At 42.0% G+C, this 25845-nt stretch overlaps 1 protein-coding gene across 2 annotated transcripts; it reads left to right on the top strand.

The window, feature by feature from the left end:
* Window positions 1-79: 79 nt before the first annotated feature.
* arhgef37 (Rho guanine nucleotide exchange factor (GEF) 37) lies at window positions 80-23942 on the top strand. Of its 2 annotated transcripts, none has more exons than XM_084010147.1 (16): window positions 80-194; window positions 3614-3812; window positions 4175-4266; window positions 6603-7123; window positions 8906-9035; window positions 9524-9671; window positions 9815-10014; window positions 10170-10300; window positions 11064-11168; window positions 12005-12118; window positions 12341-12510; window positions 12677-12824; window positions 12919-13047; window positions 14541-14736; window positions 15601-15770; window positions 19771-23942. In XM_084010147.1, exons 4-16 carry the CDS (start codon window positions 6614-6616, stop codon window positions 19972-19974), a joined length of 2355 nt encoding a protein of 784 aa, XP_083866273.1. In that variant the 5' UTR covers window positions 80-194; window positions 3614-3812; window positions 4175-4266; window positions 6603-6613; the 3' UTR covers window positions 19975-23942. The 2 variants fall into 2 exon arrangements, with proteins under 2 accessions (XP_083866273.1, XP_083866272.1); XM_084010146.1 differs by having other exon boundaries at window positions 4172-4266.
* Window positions 23943-25845: the final 1903 nt, after the last annotated feature.

Raw genomic sequence — 25845 nt, 5'->3', positions numbered from 1 at the left:
TAAATATGGATGTTGCCGCTTTCATAGGGCTTTTATTTTAAAAAGCAGTGACCGGACGTTGTTGTCGCGAGGCAGACAGGCAGGCTGCTGACATGACAACAGGTGAACGAGAGTTCAACGTCAGACACGTTGAGAGGGAGCTCGAGACATCGCGGCGGAATTTACTGAAGTGTTGACAGGACGGTGACAGAAAGGTAAACGTTTTTATCACATTTCTTTGCGGTTGTTGTATTTAAATATACCTGCGCAGCCTTTGTGAGTCTGAAATAAAGGTTCGTAAAACACAAGGCAGGAGACAGACGGCGTTATTCCCCAAACGAGCGTTTTGCCGTTTTATCCCGCTCTGCGGCAGTTCGTTAACGACATTTTGCTGGTGTGAAGCACCGTGTAACGCACCACAGACACGTCTAACAAAAGCGTGATCGAACACAATACTTGAACGCATCAAAATAATCGAAGCGTCGTCTTGATTGGTTCCCGCCCACATCTTCTCTCACTAATAATGAAATCAAATCTCTTTGAATGCACTGTCAACCTGTGTGTATAGCATATGACATTACATACTCAGTGAGAGTAGAGCCATTAACTTAAGTTTGTGATGCGAAGCAAACGTGACAGAGGAAGGCCAGCTGTATAGCCTCCTGAGAGAGAGCTGGTTGTTATCCAGACCAGATACAGAGTGTACTGATATGAACAATGATGTTTAGTTTTCATAGATTAGGAAGCCAAGGTTACCACGATGCTGCCTTGTCCTTCCGCTGCTTCAAGTGTCCGGAGTGAAAGTAGAGCAGCAGAAGAATTGGTCACTATCATCATTCTGGGCACCATCCTGCTAGATGTAGTCATTCCTTCTTCATCACCTCATGTCACAGTTTAGAACTCTAATTGGAAGAAAATGTGTGGACACATGAGTTATGTTGACATTTTTTTGTATGCTATATTTTGCATACTCAACTTATGTATAGTGAGTTGTCAGAGAGATGTTTCTTTATTATTATTTTTTTCTGCAACATCTGCCTTTAGATATTTTCATTCACAGGTCACCAAAGCAATACTCACTCAGTCCATGATGCATAGTACTGTGTGGAAACCAAGCCAGTCACAAAACGTAAGCCACCATAGAAACCACCTGGGAAAGTGAGGTGATGTTGTGATTGCACCCTTAATCTTTTGTCACGCACAGGCTTTCCTAAAATAGTCCTTCACTCATTGTGTGTAAACTTGAGAATCTGACAGTGTTTACTGCTGACTGAGCCGGCAGGGTGTGATCATCACTGTTTTCATTGCTAGACACGCCATCTTTCCTCAGCTGTTTGTCACATAGCCTGCAGGAATATGGGTTATTAACAGATCTTGTGGCTTTGTCCAACAGGAGCAGGTCACAGCAGTTATCTGACTCAACCTGCTGCTGGTCATATTGATTATGAACCTGAAAACATAGGCATCCTCACCATTTTGTATCCCTTACTTTACAAGTTGGCAGGGGTGGACTCGGACAAAACATAATCGGCCCAGACCAGCCCACTATCATTCGGTTGGACACCACCTACAAGAAGTCTACACCATTTGTGTGCACCCCCTTAATCATGCACACATACTCTACTATTTCCCCGAACCACTAAAATGCAGAGTGGTATTTCTGGAGTCAAGCATGGAGTTGTGAAGGCGAGCAGACACAAACAGCTCATTAAGAAAAGGACTAAAGCTGGCTGGGCAGTTACATAGCCAAAAGATTGTGAAAAAGAAAAAGAAGAGAAGTAAACTGGATTCTCAATTATGTTTCCAGGGGAACCTATTTTTTCCACACCAACAGTCACAGTTTGAAACATGTGGCTAACAAACAAAACAAGCAACCACCCTGATCTCTTCCTTATCTAGACTTCCACAATTATGTGAACTAATTCATTATACATTAAGAGCAAAACTAATCCATGACAAAATATGATTCCCTTGAAATGCAATTTACAATGCAATTAAGTTGTGTGGGAATATACTTTTGATGAAATCGGACTGATATACCAGTTTCCCTATTAACACTGCCAAAGTCGAGCTATATCTTTATGTGAAAACATTCATACACATTAGCCAGGAAGTAGACCAACCCTGCAATTACACAACCATAGACACGGTTCCACATTTAGCCTTTTTACCAAGTAATCACTCCACCCAAATTTGACTCTGCGTTCACCTTACTCATCTTGAATCACCTTCCCACTCCAGTCATGAGATCAGTCACTATCTTAAGACGCCACATGTGTTAAGCAAGAATGTATCCGTCTTGTTCAATTGTCAATAACAAAAGGTATAACGGGGTCAGGAGTACACTGACTGCTTTCTAGGAATGGAGCATTTTTAGGAAATGCAGTTTTTGGCTCTGAGAAAGAGATGTTTCCTCTCATAGGTCACTGTAGAGAGTTGGATACATGCCATGTAGTTTATTGTTAAAAGCACACCTTCAGTTGTCGTCAGAACAACACAAGTCAGCTGATAGAAGAATCCCGTCCCGCAGCATTCCTCCATGACAGCCATCTGATGAAGATTAGCTGCTGCAGTTCTGCTTCCCTCATGCCAGACTCATCAAGCCTGACTGCACTGAATCCCTTCATTGTTGGAGGGTTCATGCTTACATCTTATTTAAATTATTCTCAGGGCTCATGGGCACATACTAAAATGGTCATTTTAATCTGTGTTTGGTTCATTGTCATCATTGTTTGCAACATTCTGTTGAATCACTTGTCGTTAAAATCACTAAATATTTATAAATGTTACCTATAAAAACCTCCTTCTGTGTGGAGTTTGCATGTTCTCCCCGTGTTAGCGCGGGTTCTCTCTGGGTTCTCCGGCTTCCTCCCACAGTCCAAAGACAGGCTGGGGATAGGTTAATTGATGGCCCATTAATTGCCCAAAGCTATGAATGTGAGTGTGGGTGTGTGGATTGACTCTATGAGTCAGCCCTGTGATTGACTGGTTACCTGTCCAGGATGAACCCTGCCTTCGGCCCCCCCTGTATCCACCCTGCTCTGTCAGTAGAACATCTCCACCCTGTTACTTTTTGGATTTGCAGCAGCATTTCCTGTCTGCACTATTAACAAACACATTTTGTATGTTGAAGGGAGGTTTATCGTGAGATGACAGATTGATCTTGTGGTGAGGAAACAAAACCACTGACTAAGGCAGTCCTCTTCAAACGGATGTTGCAGAGTGTGTTTTTTTTAATGTGTTTGTCAGATTGCTCTCGGGTAACACAATGTTACCCGAAGTAATGACATTCCCATCAGCCCAGTTGTACTTTTGATCAAGGACTAGTAACTGTTAGCATGCTAACCTGCTAAATGAAGGTTAATGCAGATTTAAGCACTGGCTCAATGTAATTATATTAAAACCTTAATACAATTAAAACAGGTGAGTCCTATAAAAATGACATGGGGGTCTGTGGGCATTGACTCACTTTTGGAGTTTTAAAAATGAATGGTTGTGCTTCAGACTTGCGGCCACGCATCTTCTTAAATTATCTGTTTAATTGACCTGAAAGAAACTACCATAACTCTTTTATTTCCAGCTGAGAAAATCCAAAGCAGTGAGCTGTAAATCTGATTTTGTTACCTTCCACCAGAAAATCCAGACAATCCCATTGTAATTGGAAATGATGGGACATCCCACCGAGCTTTTGTTTCCTGTGAGAGGAAAACTTCAATCACTTCAAGGCTGCGTCCTCATTGGCCCGTGCAGCGTTTCGTGAAAACTCTCTAGGTGTCGTGCAATTGGTCCTTCATTCCACGTGGAGACTTGTCAGCCAATCAGTATCTGCCTGGGTGAGTGCCACTTCCTCTTCCCACCGGCTGCTGCAGTCAATCAGCTTATTCAGCAGCGTGTGTGTGTGAGTGTGTGTGTGTGTGTGTGTGTGTGTGTGTGTGTGTGTGTGTGTGTGTGTGGCCACCCTTTCCTCCCCCTCCCCTCTTTTTCCTCTACAAAATAACCGGCCCACCCTCCTTTCCACTCCCATCCCCCCTGTCCTCACGCACTTATACACTGTGTTTCTCTCTCACACACATGCACTCATGAATATCCCCTCACACACTCCTGCCACATGAGGCCCGGCAGCAGCCTGCTGTGTGTGAGTCACTGGAGAAAGTTACACCAGTTTGTGTGTGTGTGTGTGTTTTCAATGCAGCAGCGTCTCCTCTGCAGCAGATTTCTACTTCAGTTGGGACAGAGAGCGAGGGGAGTTCGAGGTGCACCACAGCTGAATCAAGGATTCTGCACAAGGTAATGATAGCCTGAGCTCATGTAAATGTTTAAATGATACTGTGTCAGTCTAATGCACACCGCTGACGTCAGGCTGGTGGAGGGTTTGCTGTGGTTTTGGTTCTGTGAGTGGGTAGCAGATGTCTCAGCCCGGAGCCCTTATTTTAGGGTTTGTGTGCCATAACTGTAGCTGATGGTTTAGAAAGTTTATAGGTAAGGCCAATAATTTACCTGGGATTTGGTTCCTGTACCATAATGATACTCGTTGTTACATGTTTTTCTACAAGGTACTTTACTTTTACAAAAGGTGTAAACATTCTTAAATGTTATAAGAGTTTGTTGTAAAACAAGCAGTCTGTCAAAAACATTTCCAGAATATCTGGAACAGGCAAAATGTAGATTTAAATAAGTAACTACCAAAGCAAGCGGGTATTTGATGGCAAAGTTTTTGTTATTGCTGCAGATTTCTGTCAGTGGTAAAAAAAAGTATTGAGGTTCAACTCTAGTGGTTGTTCCCAACTCCGGGTCACCATATGCCCCTAACCCTTAAACCCTTTGTTGGAGGGAAAAGATAAGTCTGTGAGTTAGGATTAGATTAAAATGAAGGACGACTATCATAATAACAATCAACTAGTGCCTGAAACATACAATGCAATCCAGTCACTGTATTCATGCAGATAATGAACCCAGAAGAAGAAGACTAATTTCATGGTGTTGGCAATTTTCAGTATAACTGAATACAAATAAAGAGAGCTACACTATGAAGCCTGTGAATAGTTCTTAACATTTAAATCCGATTCAAACTGATTCACTTTCAACACTTGCTACAACAATGGTGAAATGATTTGTTTGTGTGACATTGTTGCAGGACTCGAACACAGTCAATAACATACAGCATTACAGCTTTATTGTGCACAAACTTTCATGCAGCAGTACGCAGCTGAAGGTGAGATTTTAGTAAAGCGATGGTGCAACATGTTGATAGATTTGTACAGTGTCAAACCATTTGGGTTGGATATGAGTGGCTAGTATTTTGCCAACAACTGAAACGTGTATGTAGAACATTACATTTAGAGTGAGAAGAGTGTTATGTAGAAAAACACGTTCATAATTCTCAATGGAAGCTATCACGAAGGTATTGTTTAAAAAATGCCCAACCCTACAGACGTCTGCAATGCGTGGTAGAAACTCAGAGCCTTGTTGCTGATGTTGCCGTGAGTAACTCCTCACACTGACGCTGTCATTTAATAATGCGTCAAAAATAAAACTGCCATTAGAGTCTGTCCTTTAAAGCTTGGACGTCCGTTCTGCCGAACCACGTAATGACTAATTGGCACAGCGGTGAACACATTAGTCGCTCTGTAAGCAGCTTGCCAGCCTCCTGGTGGGCCAACATGTGGTGTTCCAGCTCAGAGGGTCCATGACAATACATCTCCTCTCTGTGTTTGTGTCAAAGCCACTACATAAACAAAGCCACCACATCTGCTGTTGCCTCCTGGTTAGTGGACTTCGTCTTGATTATGAGGTGATTGATATGAAATCAAAGTCAGGAATGTTGTGTTATCCTGCCTTGAAATTCTCAGACCTTTCATGTGGAAGATATACGCAGCACTAGATGTTCGGAAAACCTTTTCTCCAAATCTTTCTTCACTTTTGTGGTCTGTGAAAAAGAGATATGGAAATAGAGTTTTAATGCCAACATGTTCGTGTTGTCCCTGTAAACAGCCATTGATTACAGGCAAAATGATGACCTTAAAAGGTTGTTTATGTCATAGTGAAGTTCTCCAAAAGCATGGCAGTTGTCTTCAACAAGTTTAGCATGTTCCATGCTGCTACGGTCTGTGTTTTCACCTAATTATTATTAACAACACATCGGGGGACACCTAAAAACATCAAATTAAATCCAGCCAGTGTAGCGATGCAGATAATGAGAACAAAAAAATAAGAAATGTTATGGTGTTGAGCACAAAAGAAGCACATCTCTGTAAAAATACAGTCTTTGATATAGTCAAATCAACACCTCAACACCTTGTTAAAGTAAATTCAAACAGATTCACTTTGTGTACTTGCTACAACAAATAAAGGTTGTTTATGTATTAATTTATGTCCGCAATGAGTTCAATATGTTTCATGCTTTTACAGGCTGTATTTTCCACCTTTTCACATGTCTCTTGCACTGTTTGGACAACACAGCAGTGCTAATTAAGGAAACACACAGGGGGATTTAGAAAAAGTTAACCTCTGCAGCAGAAATCCTGCTCTTGTAGCTGTAGCTGGTAGTCTTTACTGGTTGATTCATACGGCCCTTATGAACTCAAAAACACATTGTCTAAACAGTGTTTCCGTCTCTTTGACAGCAACCTCCAACATGGAGGTCCCCAGAAGGCCTCAGCCCTCCTCCTTCACTCTGGCTCTCCCTAAACCGGCCTCGTCTGCTCTGTCTCCCCTCGGAGCCGTAGAGAAGGTGACAAAGAAAGATCCAATGAAAGAGGATTTCCAGGAGGATGGAACCTCGGAGAGGCATCCGTTTGAAGAAGACACTTTCAGCACAGAGGGGGAGTCGGATGTGTCCGTGTTTATAGAGGCACCAGGCGAGACCCCAGAACCTGTGGATACAAATACTTCCACTGCGAACAGAATTGTAAAACTTTCCTCACAGGATAGTTTCTCAGAGGAGAGCTTAGTGTCGGAGGAGAGGTTGGCTGAGGAGGCAGAAGAGGCCAAAAAGAAGTGTGAAGAGGAGGAAGCAGCAGCTAAGCAGAGGGCAGCCCAGAGACAGATTCTGGCCCTCGAGGAGCTGGTCCAGTCTGAGAGGAACTACCTACGACTGCTGCAAGTGAGCACTGTGACCATCAGGAGCAACCTGCAGAAACTACAGGTATGAACAAAGTCCTTGTAGCGTTCAGTAGTATTGTTATGGTAACATATTACTGATAGGGGCTGCAGATAAGTAATTTCTTTTAGTATTATCTCATTATTTTTCCCACTTTCCTCACAATGACACATATTTCCATGACTTTTTACAGTATTAATAATTATTTTTTTCTTATTAACTATTGTAATGTTATCATTATTATTGATAACTGGTGTTAGGTTCTATATATGCTATTCAGAGCATTAATGCAGCAGCAAGCAACTACTGCTCCGGTGTCAGGTTAACACTGTTAGCTCGGGTCATGCCATTGTTTGCTCTGTTTGCACTGTTTGCACTGTTAGCTGCTATCTGCCGATTCTGCTATCTCCATGTTGAGAGCCGTGTGGAGGCAATCCCAGCTGACACTCATCATTATAGATATGTTCTGAAATCCATATCGAGCTCCTTTAAATATTCTAAATGCGCATACTTAGCTTTGCCAGAGCTTTTGGAAGAGCAGAGTGAATACTTATATTTGTCACACAAAGGAAGCTCTCCCTATCATCTACATGACCTTAAGAATGTGTGTTGGTGCCTAGTGCTGCTTGTACAGACTGTACAGACACTAAGGGCAAATACTGTACACGAAACTATACCGAAAAAATGTGAAGGATGACTTTGCTATGTGAGAGGCTGCCAGTATCTGTATCTGTATTAAAAGATCTGTCGACCAATTTTAGTGCATGTTTAGTTATGTTTTCAATTTTTATTGTGGAAAACCCATTTTGGAAAAGGCTTTTAATTAAAAAGTAATCACCGCATGTTGAATTGGTACTGCGGCTTCTAGAGGAACTGTAATGTGGAGGCCGCTCTGTGGTTTATTGCCATTAGCTTTTCATTTCATCTGAGGTATTGCTTATTACTGCCAAATAATCATTTATTATCGCGGCGGTAATGAAATGAGGCCTCGTAAAATATAATGGAATCAGGCTTTATGGGCAGGAGGGACTGAGCGTTGGATGAGCATGAAAATGATAACACGCAGAGGTAGAGGTAGATGAAGGGAATGAGAATAAAATGAAAATGGAAAGGAAGAGTGTGAGGGCTAAATTATGAGCTGATGACCTGTTAGGGGAGACTAACTGGCCAATAGAGGAACAGCTGATGAGATCGACATTAAGATAGAGGTTTGTCCGTGTTATATGGCATTGTCCCATATAAAACTGGGAGACAAAATGCAAATGTGTGGAAATGAAATAGTTGAAAACAGTGTTAGAAATATGGGTAACACAAAATGATGGATGGAGGAGGACACTGGGGGAAAGACTGAGAGAAGGCGCGCAGTGACAGAGAAATAGAATAAATATGTGAGTGAATGGAGCCATTGTGAGCCAGGAAAGTTGCTGGATTGTCTTCTGTGCAGATTGTTCAGTGTTCCGTCACTGCCCACTATTCTCTCATTATAACAGAATGGAGCTAAACAAAACGCCTATTTATCAGCTGTGCATCAGCATGTTTCTTGTGAGGGAGCAGACACACATATGTTGCACATTTCATATGTGAACACATCTTACTTTTAAACTACATAAGTGTTGTTTTTCCCACAATACATCACATAGCAGAAATATGCCTTGGGCAAAATGAAAGAAATGGATCAAATGTCTTCTTAGTTGCTCTGGTATTAAAACACCATCAAACACCATGGAATCAGGCTTCATGGAGGGCAAAATAAAAGCTATGAATGAACACACATTACATATTATAAGTCCAGGAATTAATCGGTGTCTGTCTTCCTGCCCACCACAGCCTCCTCCAGCCAACCTGGACAGCATGTTCCTCTACATAGAGGATGTGATTGACGTGTCGAGTCGACTCCTCAGTCTGCTGGACCAGAAGCAGGTTGACCCTGGAGATCCTCACTTCCTGCAGACACTGTGTAAGAGATACATCTGAACTTCCTTTCATTTTTCTCTTCATCACTATTAACTCCAAATGTCTTTATTACGTGACAACATGAGCTTGTTCAGCCTTCCAAAAGGAGGCGGTAAGACTGTTGCTGTTTTTGTTATTATTATTATTCCAGGTCCCCTTAACATTTTAGACTTTCTCAGCATGGAGGATATTAATAATGCAGACGAACATTTTTTCAATCAGAACTCTAGTAACATTGTTGAAAACATTGTGTTTCACATGATGACCTATCATTCTTATCTGAATAGCTTATTTCATTAAAAAGAGAGTACATCTTATTTGATAAAAAAAAAAAAGCTTTATTATTATATTTATTTTAAGTATGTCTTAGCATTTTAAAGTTTTACTTCTTACCTGGTTGGATGTCCTTAAAAAACAAAACTGAATTACACTTTTTTGCTCATGAATGTGATTTTGTCAATATATCATATATATGTTTTTCCTCCATTACAGGTAATTCATTCCTCGACCTGTCGTCAGACATCGAGGCCTCCTATAAGGAATACCTGGCCAACTATAACCAAGTTACAGTGCTGGAGAACAGCTACAAACAGAAGGAGGGGCTCTGGGACGACATTGTCAGAGTCATCAAGACCTCAGCGTAGGTTTCTATCACGATCTGATGCTTCTCACTGTAAACCTAATACCTTTAATACTTATTAAAACCTGACATCACAACATGTAATATGTTCACAACATTGATATGCGTTCGATCTTGAAGTTGTGACTCGTTCATCCCTTCAGGCCTGAAGTGAACGCCACCTCTCTGAGTTTCTTCTTGGTGATGCCGGTGCAGCGGATCGCCCGCTACCCTCTCCTCCTGCAGACCATCCAGAAACACACGGAGAGAACTCACCCAGCGTATGCACTTCTGGAGGAGACCGCTCACACCTCCATCGCCTTGAACTGTCGCATCAACGAGTACAAACGCTTCAGAGAAGTTGGTGAGACGGGTGTCCACACAAAATATAATAAAGGCAGTAGTGCCTCGGTCGAGCTATGTGGGTTGAAAAGCGCACAATATATGTTCAGGGTCACAGTTTAATGAGAGGACTTGTACTGTGCTCCACATTAAATGTGCAACATGCTGTGTTTACAGCTGACAAATACAAGAAGACAGAAACCCTGACCATAAAGGACAAGATCAACCGCCTCAACACCCACAGCATCGCAAAGAAGACCGCGAGACTCAGCCAGCACATCAAACACGGGACTGGAATAGCACCTAAGGTAGGATATCAATTTAATGGCCCTAATTTAAATAATCCCTGCCTACTCCAGGATGCTGCTCTTTAACTGACCCCGTTTGAAGTCGGGCATTAGAAATCAAATAAGTGACAGGCTACAGTTACATTTCAGGGTCACTAAGCTGGAAGGTTACTCTTGCAGGCCTCTCTTCCAACAGACACTCTCCCATCAGCTGAGCTGTAATGCAGTTAATGATTAATCTGTGTTTACCTGCAGAGAAAATGTATTATATGGCCTTTTATTGAACCTGCTGTTTGCTTAGTCCTGCTACACTGAGCAATAAGGGTTTTCAGCTCTGACCAAGCCTCCTCACACGTCTCCTGTGGCTTGTTTTTTAAAAGTTGCTCACAGGAATACATTTCTTACCTTCCCTTTTCATCCTTTTTACATTCATCAGACAATTATGCAGGTTGCAGCTGCATGGCACTCAAGTAGAATATGCTTCACACTTTGAAACTCAGCATAACACAATGTTCTGTGTATTCATGCAGTCCTTTTTTGAGGTATATGCTATCAGTTGTGTAGTATCTGACATCTTGCAACCAAAGCAAACAAAAAGCATATGTAGAATAATTTCGAACCACATTATTTACTGGTGAGGGATTTAATGCATCTATAAAATATGTTTCCTGAAACATTAAAAGCCAGAAAGGCCAGAGACATACTGTCCTAAATGGATTCTAATAATAACTAATAAGATAAAGCCATGACTTGTATGCCTGCCTCCCTGTGTGATGTGCTCCAGCTGGTGGACGAGGAGTTTGATGCCCTGGAAGGTTTCTTTTACGTTCTGGAGCATGGGATCCTGCAGCTGCTTGAGAACGTGGAGATCTACCTGCACCACCTACAGGTAGGCTGCCTTTGTTCTACCTGGATAATACTCGACTGAGGCCTCTCACCTGACACAGAACGTATGATCTACGATTGTTTATAATCCTTATTTTAAAACTGTCTCGGGTAAAATAAGGATTTTAGACATTCTTATTTCTTTGGGATTCATGATGTTCAAATTTTTTGGCGAGAAACATGAATAAATACAATTTGAAGGAGATGTTTTCACAGCAACAAATGAATGAGAGGAAATTATGACCTAGCCCCAGGTACCTCACAAAACCCACTGTCCACACACAACATCTGATCTGTCCCTTGAATGAAGGGTGAAGAGATTGTATAGTGTATTTTCAAAGACAAACAGGTGACGTTCTGGTCACTTACGGCCGACGGAGAAATGTGGAACATAACTGGATGTTTATTCTTGAACACGTCGCCATGTGTTTATGAGTCACACTGTAAACTCAGAGGCCAAAAGGGTCCAAACACGTGAGTTCTGTGTGCATTTCCACTCTAAAATTACCTCTGGTTGAAATAGTTTTCTTCCCTCTTTCTATTCCCAACCAACAAGGATCAGCATTGTATCCTCCCTCATTTCCATATTCCCCTACTCGTGTAAGGCCAGGTTTGTTTTTCTGACTGGCCATTTGAGTTTTCCTCTTTTTTTGTATATCCACTGAGTAACATCTCTTAACAACATCTAACTTGGACATGGCAACCAATTTATACCATGAAAACTTAGCAACAATCTGTCATTCTGTAAACCCCCCATATTTTCACTATTAGAAATGAGCCTAACAGACATCAGAGACCTGAGCAGGGTTTGACTGCTCCTTCTTCTTTGTTGGTTTGCAGGGGTTCCTGGCCTGCAAAACTGAAGAGTTTGATTTAGATATGGATGGAGAGAAGGCACCTATCTGCTACAAGGAGATCACCACCGCTCTCAGGCAGTGGGTTCTTCCTACATTTGTGAGTCTGCCGGACGTGCTCAGGACTAATCTTATTCTTTACTTAACTTTCCTGTTTTGACTTAGACCACAGTAAAACAAATACTACACTTTGCTACATTAATTATTACACTTAAGTAGGAAACCAAATGATCATCATGTGACTCTGCCGGTCTGAAACGATTGATGCATAAACCAGCACAGTGTTCGTCTGACAATGGCCATCATGTTCACTTCCATGCAGGAGAAGAGGATGAGGACATTAATCCACAAGCCACTGTGTGCGCTCCGTGACCTCCTGGTGGGCCCGAGGAACCTGATCAGGAAAAGGCTGGACAAGCTGCTCGACTACGAAGTGATCGAAGCCAAATCCAGTCTGAGCTACGAGGAGCAGTCTGTGGCCAACACGTACAGGTAGGGAGAGAGGGAGCGTTTTAAAATCACAGACTGGACTCATGTATGGAGTCTGTACTGGTGTTAAGATGAGGATGAAGCCGTCTAATAAAAGGATTAAATGTAAACTAAATCCCAAATGTTGGGCATCACTCACTTGAATTTCAACACAAACCTCTCCTCACAGGACAATCAACACGTTGCTCCTCAATGAGCTTCCCCAGTTTAATGGTTTGGCTCTGCAGATGATCTGGAGCATGCTGGGAACGTTCAGCTGTCTGCATAAAGACCTCGCCTCGGACATGGAGCAACTGTTCCAGAGCTTTGCACAACAGGTCATCTCATATGCATGCAGTGTTCTCCACACAGATGAGATTGTAAAAGTGAATGTTTTATTGGAACGTGCGGTTTGATTTTCGTCTCATACAGCTCCCTCACAGCGCCCTCAGCCCCAGGGCATTCTGGGAGTGGGCGGAGTCTGCAGTGCTGGAAGATGCGAGGAGGCTGGAGACTTTGTGTCGAAGTGTAGAGGACACGCTCAACGCACCTGTCGTCCAGGTGGGTACAGATGGGGCTGAAACAGTCGTCACGCTGTATTTTCTCGGGTCGTTGACCAAAAATCCTGGAGGACAGTTTGTGTCTTCATGCATAGTTTACTTCATCAAGCCAGGTCTAGTTTTATAAAGCAAAGAGAGACCGACATGGTGGTCAACATATTGTAAAAGAACAAACTGTCATCGGACACCTGACCTCCGATTTTCACAACTGCAACAGGTGCACACAAAACTTGAGCTGCTTAATTGGCATCGATATGTTCGGTACATACTGTTTACACAACACTTAGAAAATAGAAAAGATGAAGGTGAAGGACAAAACGACACCAGCGTCCTGTTACTCAACATAAGACGTGCTATCATTACTTTATGGACCTTTTATGTTTTAGCCATTATAACATGCAAACAAAAGGACTGATAGCTTCATAAAGTGGCCATATACTTTATAGTACACATTGAATCCTGGAGTAAAATGACTAGAATGTGTATGTATGACATTAATGGTGATGTTTACTTCAGACCAGTGAAGTGGCTGCCATTGCCCCAGTAGAACCAGTCACCACAGGTGTCGGTTCATCGAGAACGCAGAGGTTATTTAAAAATATCCTCTCCTTTTTGGAAGCTCTTTGTATAATTTGGTCTTCCAGTCCAACCACAGTAATTCTCTATTTAAAAATAGACCTTTTACACATCAGTATAGGTAGGATATGTATAGTAGGTACTATATGCAGCCATCACCGGAATCTAACTCTACAAATATGATTTATCTAATAGCATTTGTGTAGTGTAAAGTAGCAAAAATACCAGGCTTAAACAAGAAACAAGTTGTTGATGATTGACATAAGGTTTTTGAATGTGATTATGATGTCATAATGACTCCTTTGGTTCTTGTAGTCATTATGCTAAACAAATAACTCTTGTTTAACACATGGCCCTGCTTCCCGTATGTCCTGCTCGACTACCTGTCATAACTGGGTCACATTCCAAAAACCTGCCAGGCAGCCTGCTTAAGTAATAGTACTTTCCCAAACCGTAGGTTGCAAAGTCATGTCATGTTTTCATTTAGGATAAGATAAAAACGACGTCGGAGCAGATCTGCCTAGTCATTCCAGCATTTCCGATCAGAGAATATGATGAATATTCTTCTTGTTCTGCAACTTTCCTAATCACTTCCCAGTATGTTCATACTCAGTGACAGGAAAGGTTTAATGGTTTTTCTTAGCTGTCTTTCCAAGTAGGAGCTGCTGCCATATGGCTCATTTTGACATGTGTACTATGACTCGGATAACAACCATATTATTCATTATTTCCAGGAAAAGCTCATTTAAAAGAGGATTTAAGGTGTGAAGGCGCTGTCCTCAAAATACTGGATTTTGATTGGTCAACAGCAGGATCTGTTCAATTTAATTATATTTTAAAAGAGTCCTTTTAAGAGTTCAAACTGCAGTTTCATCTGTGATACCAAAGTAACATTTAATGAACATTTTCTTCTGTCAGCCTCTGAGTCCACCCTCTCGGCACCGTCTGAAGCAGCTAATGGATAAGCACGGTTCTGGAAAGATCTACCAGGTGATGGGAACGGTGGTGGGCAGCCGGGACCTGGACCTGAACCTGACCAGAGGTGAGCTGGTGGCCATTATCAGTGAGGCCGACACCCGCGGAGACAAACGAAGATGGCTGGTCGACGCAGGAGGTAAGAACCAACTTACTGGTACTAACTGATTAATACCTTTTTGTCTTAGTTTTGTCTTAACTGTTGTGGATAATCACTGAGTGTGTTGGCTGTACTGTGATGTTTAACTTGGAGAGTACGAACCCCTGCCTACACATCTGAAAATGAAACCCAGGAATGACGGATGCTCCAGATACTGCTATAGAAGTAGTCAGTGTAGCTTCTCTTAAATGCAGCTCTTTAGCACCATCTTTTGGGTCTTCTGTGTTATTACAATTAACCAGCACTCAAACATAGGTGTAGTAGTAGTAGAAGTAGAAGTAGTAGAAGTAATGGTTAGTCAGGCACTTTGGAAAAAATACATACATAATATGAAAATAGAACTGGCTTTAAAAGCAGTTAAAGTGTGATTTTAGACGGTATCCGATGTTGTTGTCAGTGTAAATACAAAGTGAGATTCCAGGGTTTTGTCTTTGTTTGATGTTGAATTAAACATATCAAAAAGATTACATATAAGTTAGGATACTTTATATTAAGATCACTGAGGGTGCTCTGCTGTTACTGACTAAATGCCACAAAAGTACATAATGAAAACAGCATTTTTAATAATTGATTAATAATTAAAGTCTTATTTGCTTTTAAGAAAACATAAAAAATCACTGATTCCAGCTTTTAAAGTGTTTTTTTTCATAGTCCTCCATTGATAGTACATTTTACCCCTTTTCTACCCATTTGAAGAGGTCAACAGGCTTTTGAAACATGACATTCATGGTCATTTTATCACTATTTTATGACATTTTGTAAATAAAACAAGCAATTAATTGACTGACTTACAGTTGCAGTCCTCATATATAATAACCTTTTATCTGTGTATGTTACATGCAGGCCGGCGAGGGTATGCTCCTTCCTCGAAGCTGATTCGCTATCACCAGCCAACAGAAGATCCTCCACCTTCGCCACACCTGACCCTGTCTGAGAGCGTGACAGGAACCAGAAGACACTCCTACACTCCAGAGAGCCGGCCACTGACCGTTATGAGTCAGCCATGCTTCCAGGTGATTGATTGATTGATTGAAATGTTCAAGAATGAAATGTGAAATGACATACTTTACATTAATATTTTCTAAACTAATGCAAGAATCCATGCTTTGGCGTCGTTTAGTGAAATAGATATATAAACTTGAATGGCAATATATTGAATTAGCTTGGCTCTAGACAAGTGGCAACCTCTGGTTTGGTCTTAAGCCTGCAGTCTCTCTACTGGCCATCAGGGGGCGACTCCTTAGGTTGCAAAAGAAGTCTGACTGTATAGAAGTCTATGAGAAAATGACCCTACTTCTCGCTTGATTTATTATCTCAGTGAACATTGTAAACATGAGTATATGGTCTCAATCTCTAGTTTCAATTCTTCTTCAATCCAGCATGATGTCCGTTAAGTTAATTGTGGTCCATTTAGAGTCAAACAGATCAGAAAGCAGAGGATACTTTAGGGCGGGGCTACCTTGTTATTGACAGGTCTCTACCACAGTGTTGGCCAGTCTGGATGTCGTGCCGTTTTCATTTCCTTAATTACACATTACAGACTGTATGTGTGTCTGTAGCTCTAACTGATTGATGTGACAGCGTTCGGTTGCGGAAACATCAATCTGTCACATCAGACTGGGTGTTTATGTGCACACGTCCAGCCATGTGGAAGTATGAGGATGTGTGTTCCCATATCTGGAAGAGGGCACACTGCAGCTTGTGTGTGCACACATGTAGATGTGTTTGTATGTGCGCGTGTTATTAAGGTCCATAATTGGCTGTTTAACCTTGTAAGTGGGTTACTGGGTGAAGGGTTGAGAGTTAATTTATGCCGTGCTGCAGGCTGAGATTGTGTGTGTGTGTGTGTGTGTGTGTGTGTGTGTGTGTGTGTGTGTGTGTGTGTGTGTGTGTGTGTGTGTGAGATTAATTTAGATTTGCAGCACGTGTGAGAGGGAGTGTCATGGCTTGTAAATCTGGTGATGGTTTATGTGGGTGTGTGAGAGCAGAGATTTAGGTGAGTGGATGAGAAAGCAGAAATGTATTAGGCGTAGTGTGTTCGTGTGCTTGTACGTCTATCTTTGTGAGGACCAATCTGAGTTTTAGACCGTCTGAGTGTATTTTGGAAAGTGTAGACATTTTAGCATTTTAGGTTCAGACTTGGCTTTAAGGTTCAGGTTAGGGTTGGGGTTAGGCATTTAGTTGTGATGGTTTAAAGGTTTGATGTGTAATGCCTGGCCATCTTCTTCAGAAATATGGGTCAGCATTTCACATCTTCTACTGAATCCATGTAATCTAAATTTACAGTCAACTGTTGAATCCCAGAGCTGGTCAAAATAACTGTTATCGGCTATGTAGTCGTCCTATAGTTTACGTTAGCCATCTGTGTGTTAGCCTCTGTGCTGGAATCTGTACTGGCTGAATTTGAGCTAACTGTAGCCCTGGCAAAGCAGCCTCCCGGTGGTGGGGAGGACAAGGCAAGGTTGTGAGTCGTTTTCTCTATTCTGACGCTTTGGATTTAATTTCCAATAAAATATCAAAACGTGCACAGACCATTGATGTTTTATCGACAAAATTTTGTCCTCTTATGTTGGACTGAGGACATACTGTGATTCTACAGTGATCCACGATTGCCTCTCGAGGTACAAGTTGTATTACAAGACTGAATAGGGCAGAGTGGACCAGGGCCATTTAAGTTGTATTTCTGCAACACAATATATAGACGTCACTGTTACCTCTTCACATTCTGTTGATAATGTTTAATCTAGATTCTGGCCTCATCTTAGACATTACACCCTTTTAAAGTCGAGATGAAATGAAAAAACGCCCTTTTTTAACCCTTTGAGATCACATCCCCGGTCATATTGTGCACCTATTTAACAATATATGCAAAAACATTCACCCCTTTTGTATTTTTATATCAAAATCCAATCATCTTTCTTCCTGGAAGACAAAATGTGAAGTGTGCTTACGTAAACAAGTACCAAATAATGTCAACCAATAATGTGTCATCCATCGTATATCCCTCTTGTCACAGTACACCGCTCAAATGTCCCATTTCTCTGGAGAATACAGTACAGAGTGTGTGTGTGTGTGTGTGTGTGTGTGTGTGTGTGTGTGTGTGTGTGTGTGTGTGTGTGTGTGTGTGTGTGTGTGTGTGTGTGTGTGTGTGTGTGTGTGTGTGTGTGTGTGTGTGTGTGTGTGTGTGTGTGTGTGTGTGTGTGTGTGTGTGTGTGTGTGTTGCCTCCACACTGCCTGTTAAAGTGAGTGATTGCTCCAATGACCTTTGTAGAGGCGATATTCACTCCCCCTCCACCCAACATCAATCCCTCATGACCCTGAGTCTGCCCACATACCAAACATACACAACCACACGTTCCCTCTTCAGATTCAGAAAGCATCTTTTCCTCTCTTTCTGTTCTTTCATCCACTATTCTGTTCTTTTGTTAGCGGCTGAGAAAAATAGAGATGATGTTTCACTGTCAACCTTTAAAGAGCAGCAGCAGCAACATTAAGGTGCCATGTCATTTTATTCTCTCTTTTTCTCACATTTGTGGCCCTAGCGTGTTGTCATGCCCATATATCAACACAAAGAGGCGCCGTTTAGCTACGCCGCACTTCTCTCAACTCTTTCATTTCCATCCGTAACATCCATCCATCCATCGGAAACACAGCTGCCGCCCAGCACCTGCAACATGAATCGCCCTGCAGATGATAGCCGCGGTCACTTCTAAAAAATGTTTCCCCTCCTTGTCTCTGCCCGGCAAAATGCTAATTAAATGCTAATTGGCGTAGACTGTCAGGGCAGAGCTAATGTCGTAGCTGAAAGGTGAGCGGAGGTGAAGGGTTTGTTAATGACACCGAGCAGTCAGCTAAACTCTGTGCTATTAGCACTGCTGCAGCACTCTGTCATACCAACACAGGGCTCATTAGGAAGCCTTCGTCCTCTCTGTCTGTCTGTGTGTCTGTGAGCTTTTGCATTCAGATGAAGCATTTACTGGTGTACAGCATTGCTAGTGTTTGCAGCTATCTCATGGTGTATTGCTCGGGACCCGAGGAAGCGCGGTGTGAAGTGTGAAGTTGTTTGGATGAGTGGTTCTCCAAAAGGCTGCAAGCAGCAACTCGAAAGGCCAAGCAATCAACCCGCTCTGAACAGGAACTGCACTGGTCTGAACCAAAGCAAAACGTTTGCTTGTTATCACTAATCAGGCTGGGTGATTTTTTCATTCATTATTATCATTAATGGTACCATTACGTATATTTTCTGATATCAGCATGCACAGTTATGCATGCAAGCTGATGTAACTAAGATCTGTAAGTTGTTTTCTGTAACACAATTAACTGTGATGCTGTTATTATGCATCGAGACTAAACTTCTCCTTATATGTGCGTAAGAAAAACTTCCAAGTCCTAATTGTAATTATGCTTTCCTCCAAATTAGTCATTTGGACAACAGAAATTCATAGAATGATAACATAACAAGATCATATCGCAATATGATCCTACATAATATATATCTACACTTACATCACTAACTGTGAGTGTATTAACATGCAGCATATTAACATCCCATAGTGACCATCCATGATAAAATGACAACTTGATGCATGCTAACAAGCTAGCATTTGCATTCACCCAAATCAGAGCTGAGCCAATAAGGACCCGATTAGACTGTAATAATACAGTACTGAAGATAAAACGTGAAGTGAACGGGAGCTGAATATCCCTAACTTTGTGTGAGTGTATAGAGTAAAGTGTGGCAGTGTAGAGATAAGACTGGCAAATTGAGTTCCAGATGTCTTAAATGGTCACTTTACAGAACATAAACCTTTCCTGTGATACCGCCCTGCCAAATGTAAATGTTTTGTACCCTCTATTACTGGTAAGGTCGTGGTTTTACACATTTCTGCCTACATTGGTCTCTTATCCCATCAGATCTTTCTCTGCTATGGAATGAGCATTACAGCCTCACGCGGTATCTGGCATGGCTGACTTTTACTTTTTTTACTTTTTTTTTTTTACTCTCTCTTCCAGGTGTTGGCAGCGTATGACTTCACAGCGAGAGGAAACCATGAACTTTCTCTTCGAAGCGGCGAGCCAGTCCGTGTCCTGGAGGCCCACGACAAGCGAGGGAACCCTGAATGGAGCCTAGTGGAGGGCAGAGGTGGGAAGAGGGGCTACGTGCCCTCCAACTACCTCACAATCATGCCTATGGGGTCGTACCAACCCTACTGCTAGGAGCAGCATGTACAGTATGACAAGGGATTCACCATACTGTCTTCAGAAGGCTTATATCAGTATTTTTGTGATGAAGGTGCACATGCTCCTCAAACAATAGCGTGATTCTACACAGTGGCCATCGCTATTTTTTTTAAACATATGATGGCCACAGTGTTTTCTTTTTTTTTTTTAAACTGAAGCCAGATTCTGTTCAGCTGGTACAGCTGATTTCTTTTCCCCAATTATCGTCATGGCTACTCTTCCTTCCTTTGCAAATTTTCAAAAAGACAAGGAAAGTAAAAGTGATTTCAAGTCATTCACAATATAGCCCAGAATTATAAATTTGCCAAAAAGTGCTTTACACAACCTGACTGTCCTTAGATTCTCGATTGATAAGTAATGTTGTAACTCTTTCCAAGTAAAGGCTTCACTAAACGGGAAGCGAACCGTTCACATGGCGTGATTACTTAGAAGGCTATGCAAAGAGGCCAATAATGTACAAATTTGCTGAAGCAAGAAAGCCACACAGTGTTAAGATTCTCCTGTTGTCACTGATAACTGAAAAGATATTGTAGCAGTCGCTTCGCATTTGGTGTGAACACACAATTAAGCCATTGCTGCATTAACTCATTTAAATACTTCTTGCTTCATGGTGTGGACACACAAACCTAAAAGCGCTGACATCTGACTGTAATATCATCCAAAGTCTAGCTGAACATCAAAAATGACTTGACGGTGCATCAGTGTGAAAACGCCAGAAAACCACTTGGCAGAAAACGCTCCAAGCTGCTGGCGAGTATATGTGCAACAGAAGGCATTTACACATTTGCACTGTTGTTGTGACATTTCAATGGGGGGAAGAATGCAAGAGGGCAAGGACAACGTTGTATATATTGTCTATATATGCATTATATACATATTCATAGAGCGAAACACTGGAAAAAATGAAGGAATCTGAGATGAATTTAACTGTGCATCTTAAGGCGGAAGGACGATCTTCAAGTTGCACTGCATATCTTGTATCTTCATTATTACAACACCTCAGATGATGAGGAGTATAGTTTTGAAGGCATATGGGTGTCGGCTGACCTGTGATGAGATGTCCCATGATCCTCAGCAGGACAAAAGGACACTTGAATTGAAGGGGATAGCATGTCCTCATTAGAGTGTCTGTGTGTTAGCGAGCTAACAAGCACACTGTGTGTGTGTGTGTGTGTGTGTGTGTGTGTGTGTGTGTGTGTGTGTGTGTGTGTGTGTGTGTGTGTGTGTGTGTGTGTGTGTGTGTGTGTGTGTGGTGTGTGTGGTGTGTGTGGTGTGTGTGGTGTGTGTGGTGTGTGTGGTGTGTGTGAGAGAGATATGAAATTGGACTGACAGGTGAGAGTGTGCGTTGAGTCTCCTCCTCCTCCTCACCTGGAGCTAGGAGCTGTACTGTATCGACACTGACAGCTACACAGCTCTCATCATCTCAGCCTGTGTAATGTGATGTAAATGCACCATGTCTCCGGGCCGAGTAGAGGGGAGGTGAAGATGTAAAGACACAGGAAGGAATCCATACAGGGGGAAGAAGTGAAAGAGTTGGGATGAAGGGAAAGGGATGTGAGGAGCAATAGCAGTCTGGATGCCTCAGCCTCTCTGCCCTTTAACCACTCTATGAGCTCAAATGGATTCTTCTCTTCCCACATCCACTCCCGTATCTGTAAAGTTGATTTCATTCTCTCAGCTCCTTTTACAGTCAGACTAAATTGCTACGTTTTCATCATGGATATAAAAACAGTAAAGACGAGGACTGAAGCTTACTTCTGTATTCATAGACACCTGATGATGCTTGTTGCTATGGATACTGTTCAATGAATGCAGGTCGCGTCTCCCTGTGGCATTTCTTCAAGTTGGATGGACTGAAAACATTTAGCTCCAGCAGAATTTAAGTTGTTTTTGTTGGTTAAGCAAATGCTTGTCACAGAGCACACAGACCTGCATGACAAGGAGAAAAGTACTTCCATTATCTATGGATATACAATAGATTTCTGTTCAGTTTTAAAGTGCGTTTTTGCCAGATAGGCTACTCTCCAACATCAGGACATATCTTTAAGTTAAATGGTTTTCTGATGCTGCAACCTTTGGATTGGGTGTAATGCTTTCATCTCAGTTAGTTATGCTTGTTGCATGTATTTACACCAAACAATATTATGTAATGGTTCAGTCCAAGCGGATGTTTGTCATATTTGAAGAACTTACCTTCAGGCACGTACACTAGAATGCCGTGGACGGACAATCCGAAAACATAGTGTCTCCGACCACAGCTGTGGCTGGTGTGGATGCATTAAAAAGCATTCTCTGTTGGTTTTTTGTTGTTGCAATTAAGCCCCGCCCCTTTTACCCAATGCCCCCATTGTAGCTGAGCAAGAATTTGTGCAACTTCCCTCGAGTTATAGTAAGCTCGATAGCCCTTTTATGTCGTATCGGGAAAAATGACGAGACTCCGACTTGTAAATGACAGTAAAGACATCATCAATTAGTGTTTGTTGTAAGAAGTTGCCAGACAGTGTCAAAGATATTACATTTCCCTGCGGAAGGAAGAAGCAACATTTACATCCGTATTTTCTATTTGTCAAACGTGGCGTCATCTACTTGACGGTGACTGCATGCAAGTTTCCAGAAAATGGCATGTTTTGCATAAAATGGAGCCCCTTCCTCCCACTAGATAGTGCTGCATCAGCTGCTGTGGACGTGAAGGGAGCGAGCTGCTCAGCGGGAGCTTAGCTGTTCCCCTTCGTCTGAATGTCAGGACACAGCACAGCAGCAGGAGGGACAGGCAGAGAGTGTGTGTGAGATGTCACCAATATCAAAATACCAAATGTCCTCAAGGTTATTAGGAGGGAGGATGAGTAAAGAAACCCCCAACCTGACCACATTTTACCTGCTTGCAGCTCTTTAAAGGCCAGTTTAGGTGAAAGGGGAAATTCACCCATTAAGCGATGTAATACAAATAGCATTAAACCTTGCATTTTGGCATTTGTAGTGCTGCATGGCGGTATTTTTGTAAGCCAATGGGATTTTTCCATTGGCTTTGGTGGAACGCTACTATTATGATTTTGAAGCGTGAATGCAATCGCCAGAAGTAAAAAGCTAACCTTTAGCTATAAACGAACCACATGATCACCATTAAGCTAAGGGCACACTAGCGTTCAGTGTGATTATGTTTAGTTTTTTTCGTACTTGACCAAAAATGTAGATACTGTAAAAACGAAACCATACCCTCCTGGAAAACAGCGAGAGCCATGCAATATATCCATGTAGAGGAGTTCTGGTGGGTTTTTCCATTACATTATTGTCCACTTTGATCAGAATACTGGATACATTTTATTTAATTTCACACACAAACGTTGTGCTTTCAGGTGTGGTGATGTTCTACAGATAAGGTGTGTGTGCCTCAAAAAAGACTCCACCACTAGAGGGCGTAAGAGACTTAAGGTAGTTGTGTTTGATGGGAGAATCTGTCTATTTCACTGTGTAACAGGAATGTGTGTGTGTGTGTGTGAGTGTGTGTGTGTGTGTGTGTGAGAGACCTCCTTACCTTCGTCAGTATTAGAGCTGCCTGACAGCAGAGCCTGAACATAACCCTGTACATTCTGTTCATACTGTTCGCCTGCCTTTTTTATTTGTATTAACCTGCTGCCGACATGTAAAGAGTAACATGTTTAACCTGCTGATCACCTGGTTTTACATTCTGTACAATATTTCTGTTTATAATGTGTTGTTTTATAACGGAGTTGTTTTAACTTATTTGGTGCTGCAAGTCTGCCAACCATGAATAATGAAGTCTTTGAAGTGTTGCCAAAGTTATGATATTGAACACACGCATACAGACATACACACACACACACACACACACACACACACAGCAGATGGGAGTGTCTGCAGTGCAGCAGCAGTATGTGTCAGGGCAGCTGTGAACTGACTGTGTGGCTTCAATAAAATGAAAAAGAAACCTGTTTAATGTCCTTGTGTCGCCTTCCATTAATACTAAATCCTCAAAAATATTTAGACGTTAACGACAGCCTGCAAGACCAGCGTAAAGGAGGGACTGGGATTATTGTTTGAAGATTAGATCAGGTTGATGTACGCAGTGAAAATGGGAAATCATTAACTTTCTGGCATTGGATCAAAAACCGGTTCCAAATATTTCAATAACATTTTTGCATATTTTGCTTATTTGCATGTTGCCAGTTAATTATAGGGCTGACTTACCCATCATGACTTCCTCACTAATGAAGGTACCCCGCATGTCTTTGGACATCCAACAAGTCCAATGTGATGATTTTATCCAAAATCCCAAAGACACAAACAATGATGAAACTAAAAAATATTTAATTTTACACATTTAACAAGCCGAGACCATCGCTGTCCAATGAACCCATGTAACTCCAAATTCAGTGATTACTGATTTTAATAACAAATTAGTTTTCTCAAGAAGCACTGTCACAGATCTGGGAATTTAGCAGTTTGGAAGATTCATGGTTTTCACAGGACGGTGCTTTTGCTTGATAAATGACTTAAAGGTGCTAAATTCCAAATTCAGGGCACTGACATAGCAAAACACTCTCAGCTGTGTAAAGATGGAGAGGAGAAATGTCTACCCGAGCAGAGCATGAAGTCACTCTCCCTCTGTGTGTGTTGTTTTCAGAGCCTCTGTGCTCTGTCTACATAGGTGGTTTGACTGTGAGAGCCTTTTAGTGCATGTGAATCAGCAACAGTAGGATTTCAAGATTATAACTGAAAGTTGTGTCTATTGCCCTGTGCCATTTTTGTTAATGTGAAATGCATTCTGGGATATCTGGCTGTCAGAAGTCCTCACAAGTCACCTCCCATGCGTCCCCGACAAAATGGGCTGAGCAAGTCACATCCGGGCATTTGGGCTGTACTCGGCTGATGCAGACTTTTGAATTGGAACAGTACTTGGGCTGTGACTGATGAGTCCACCAGTACACAAGTACAGATAAGAACGCAGATTGAGAAACGGCTCCAGTGTCTAGTAGCCCACTGGCTAATCATGGCCGCTCTGCACTCTCCTTATACAGCGCTTACTGATGTTCACGCTGTTTTTGTAACAATCACTTTAGGATAGAATTCCAACATATTCTTCATCTATTTCCCTCCCAGGTCGCTAGTTTGAATCCCAGACTAGCTGAAATAATCTGGACACTGACGTTGACAACAGTGGAGCTGTAATAAGAAATGCCTTTTTTGAACTCTTTTCGATCACATCCCTCATATTGTGCACGTATGTAACAGTATATGCTAAAAAAAATCCTATAAACTCAATTTCTTCATATTTTTATGTCAAAATATAATATTTGATTCTTCCCCAAAATGACGCATGCATCAGCTAGCACCAACCAATTCCAACCAATTCCAACCAATCATATCACGACATCCATCCATCTATCAATCTGCAACTTTTAGAGCCAGACGCAGTGAGCTAATCTTATCACGCTCAAATCCGATTCCGCCCAACGTTGCGTGCCGTCCTGTTTCACTCGCTTATCCGGTTAAGGCGGACCCTGAAATGCTGCTTCAGCTCGACTCTAAAACACAGAACCCGAGCGGTTTAGCAGTTCTGTCAGATTCCTGCAGACTGAACATGTTTGCAGAGTAAACACGTCTCCTCGCTGCACGCAGGTCTCCTTACAGGCCTGCCGCCCAAACTGGTCGGACTCTTTACACAGCAGCTGTCACCTCGCCGTCTGCAGCTGATCTAAAATCTCCTCTTTACTTAAGTGTCTCCTCTGTTCCTGTCTGTTGGCTTTCTGTTCACATCCTGTCATCCCTCTACTCTTCATTTTATTGCTGGGATTGCTTCAGCAGTTCAACTCCTCTGGCACTCTTTCC

Source organism: Eutrigla gurnardus (assembly GCF_963514095.1).
Source record: "Eutrigla gurnardus genome assembly, chromosome: 5".
Classification (NCBI taxonomy): Eukaryota; Metazoa; Chordata; class Actinopteri; order Perciformes; family Triglidae; genus Eutrigla; species Eutrigla gurnardus.
The sequence above is the reverse complement of the archived record's forward strand: the minus strand, read 5'-3'. Positions and strand labels throughout refer to the sequence as shown.

Coding starts and splice junctions, on each gene's coding strand:
- arhgef37 (XM_084010147.1), top strand. CDS start 6,614: ATGGAGGTCCCCAGAAGGCCTCAGCCCTCCTCCTTCACTCTGGCTCTC. Junction 12,825..12,918: donor TCCAGAGCTTTGCACAACAG/GTCATCTCATAT, acceptor CGTCTCATACAG/CTCCCTCACAGCGCCCTCAG. Junction 14,737..15,600: donor ATGGCTGGTCGACGCAGGAG/GTAAGAACCAAC, acceptor TGTTACATGCAG/GCCGGCGAGGGTATGCTCCT.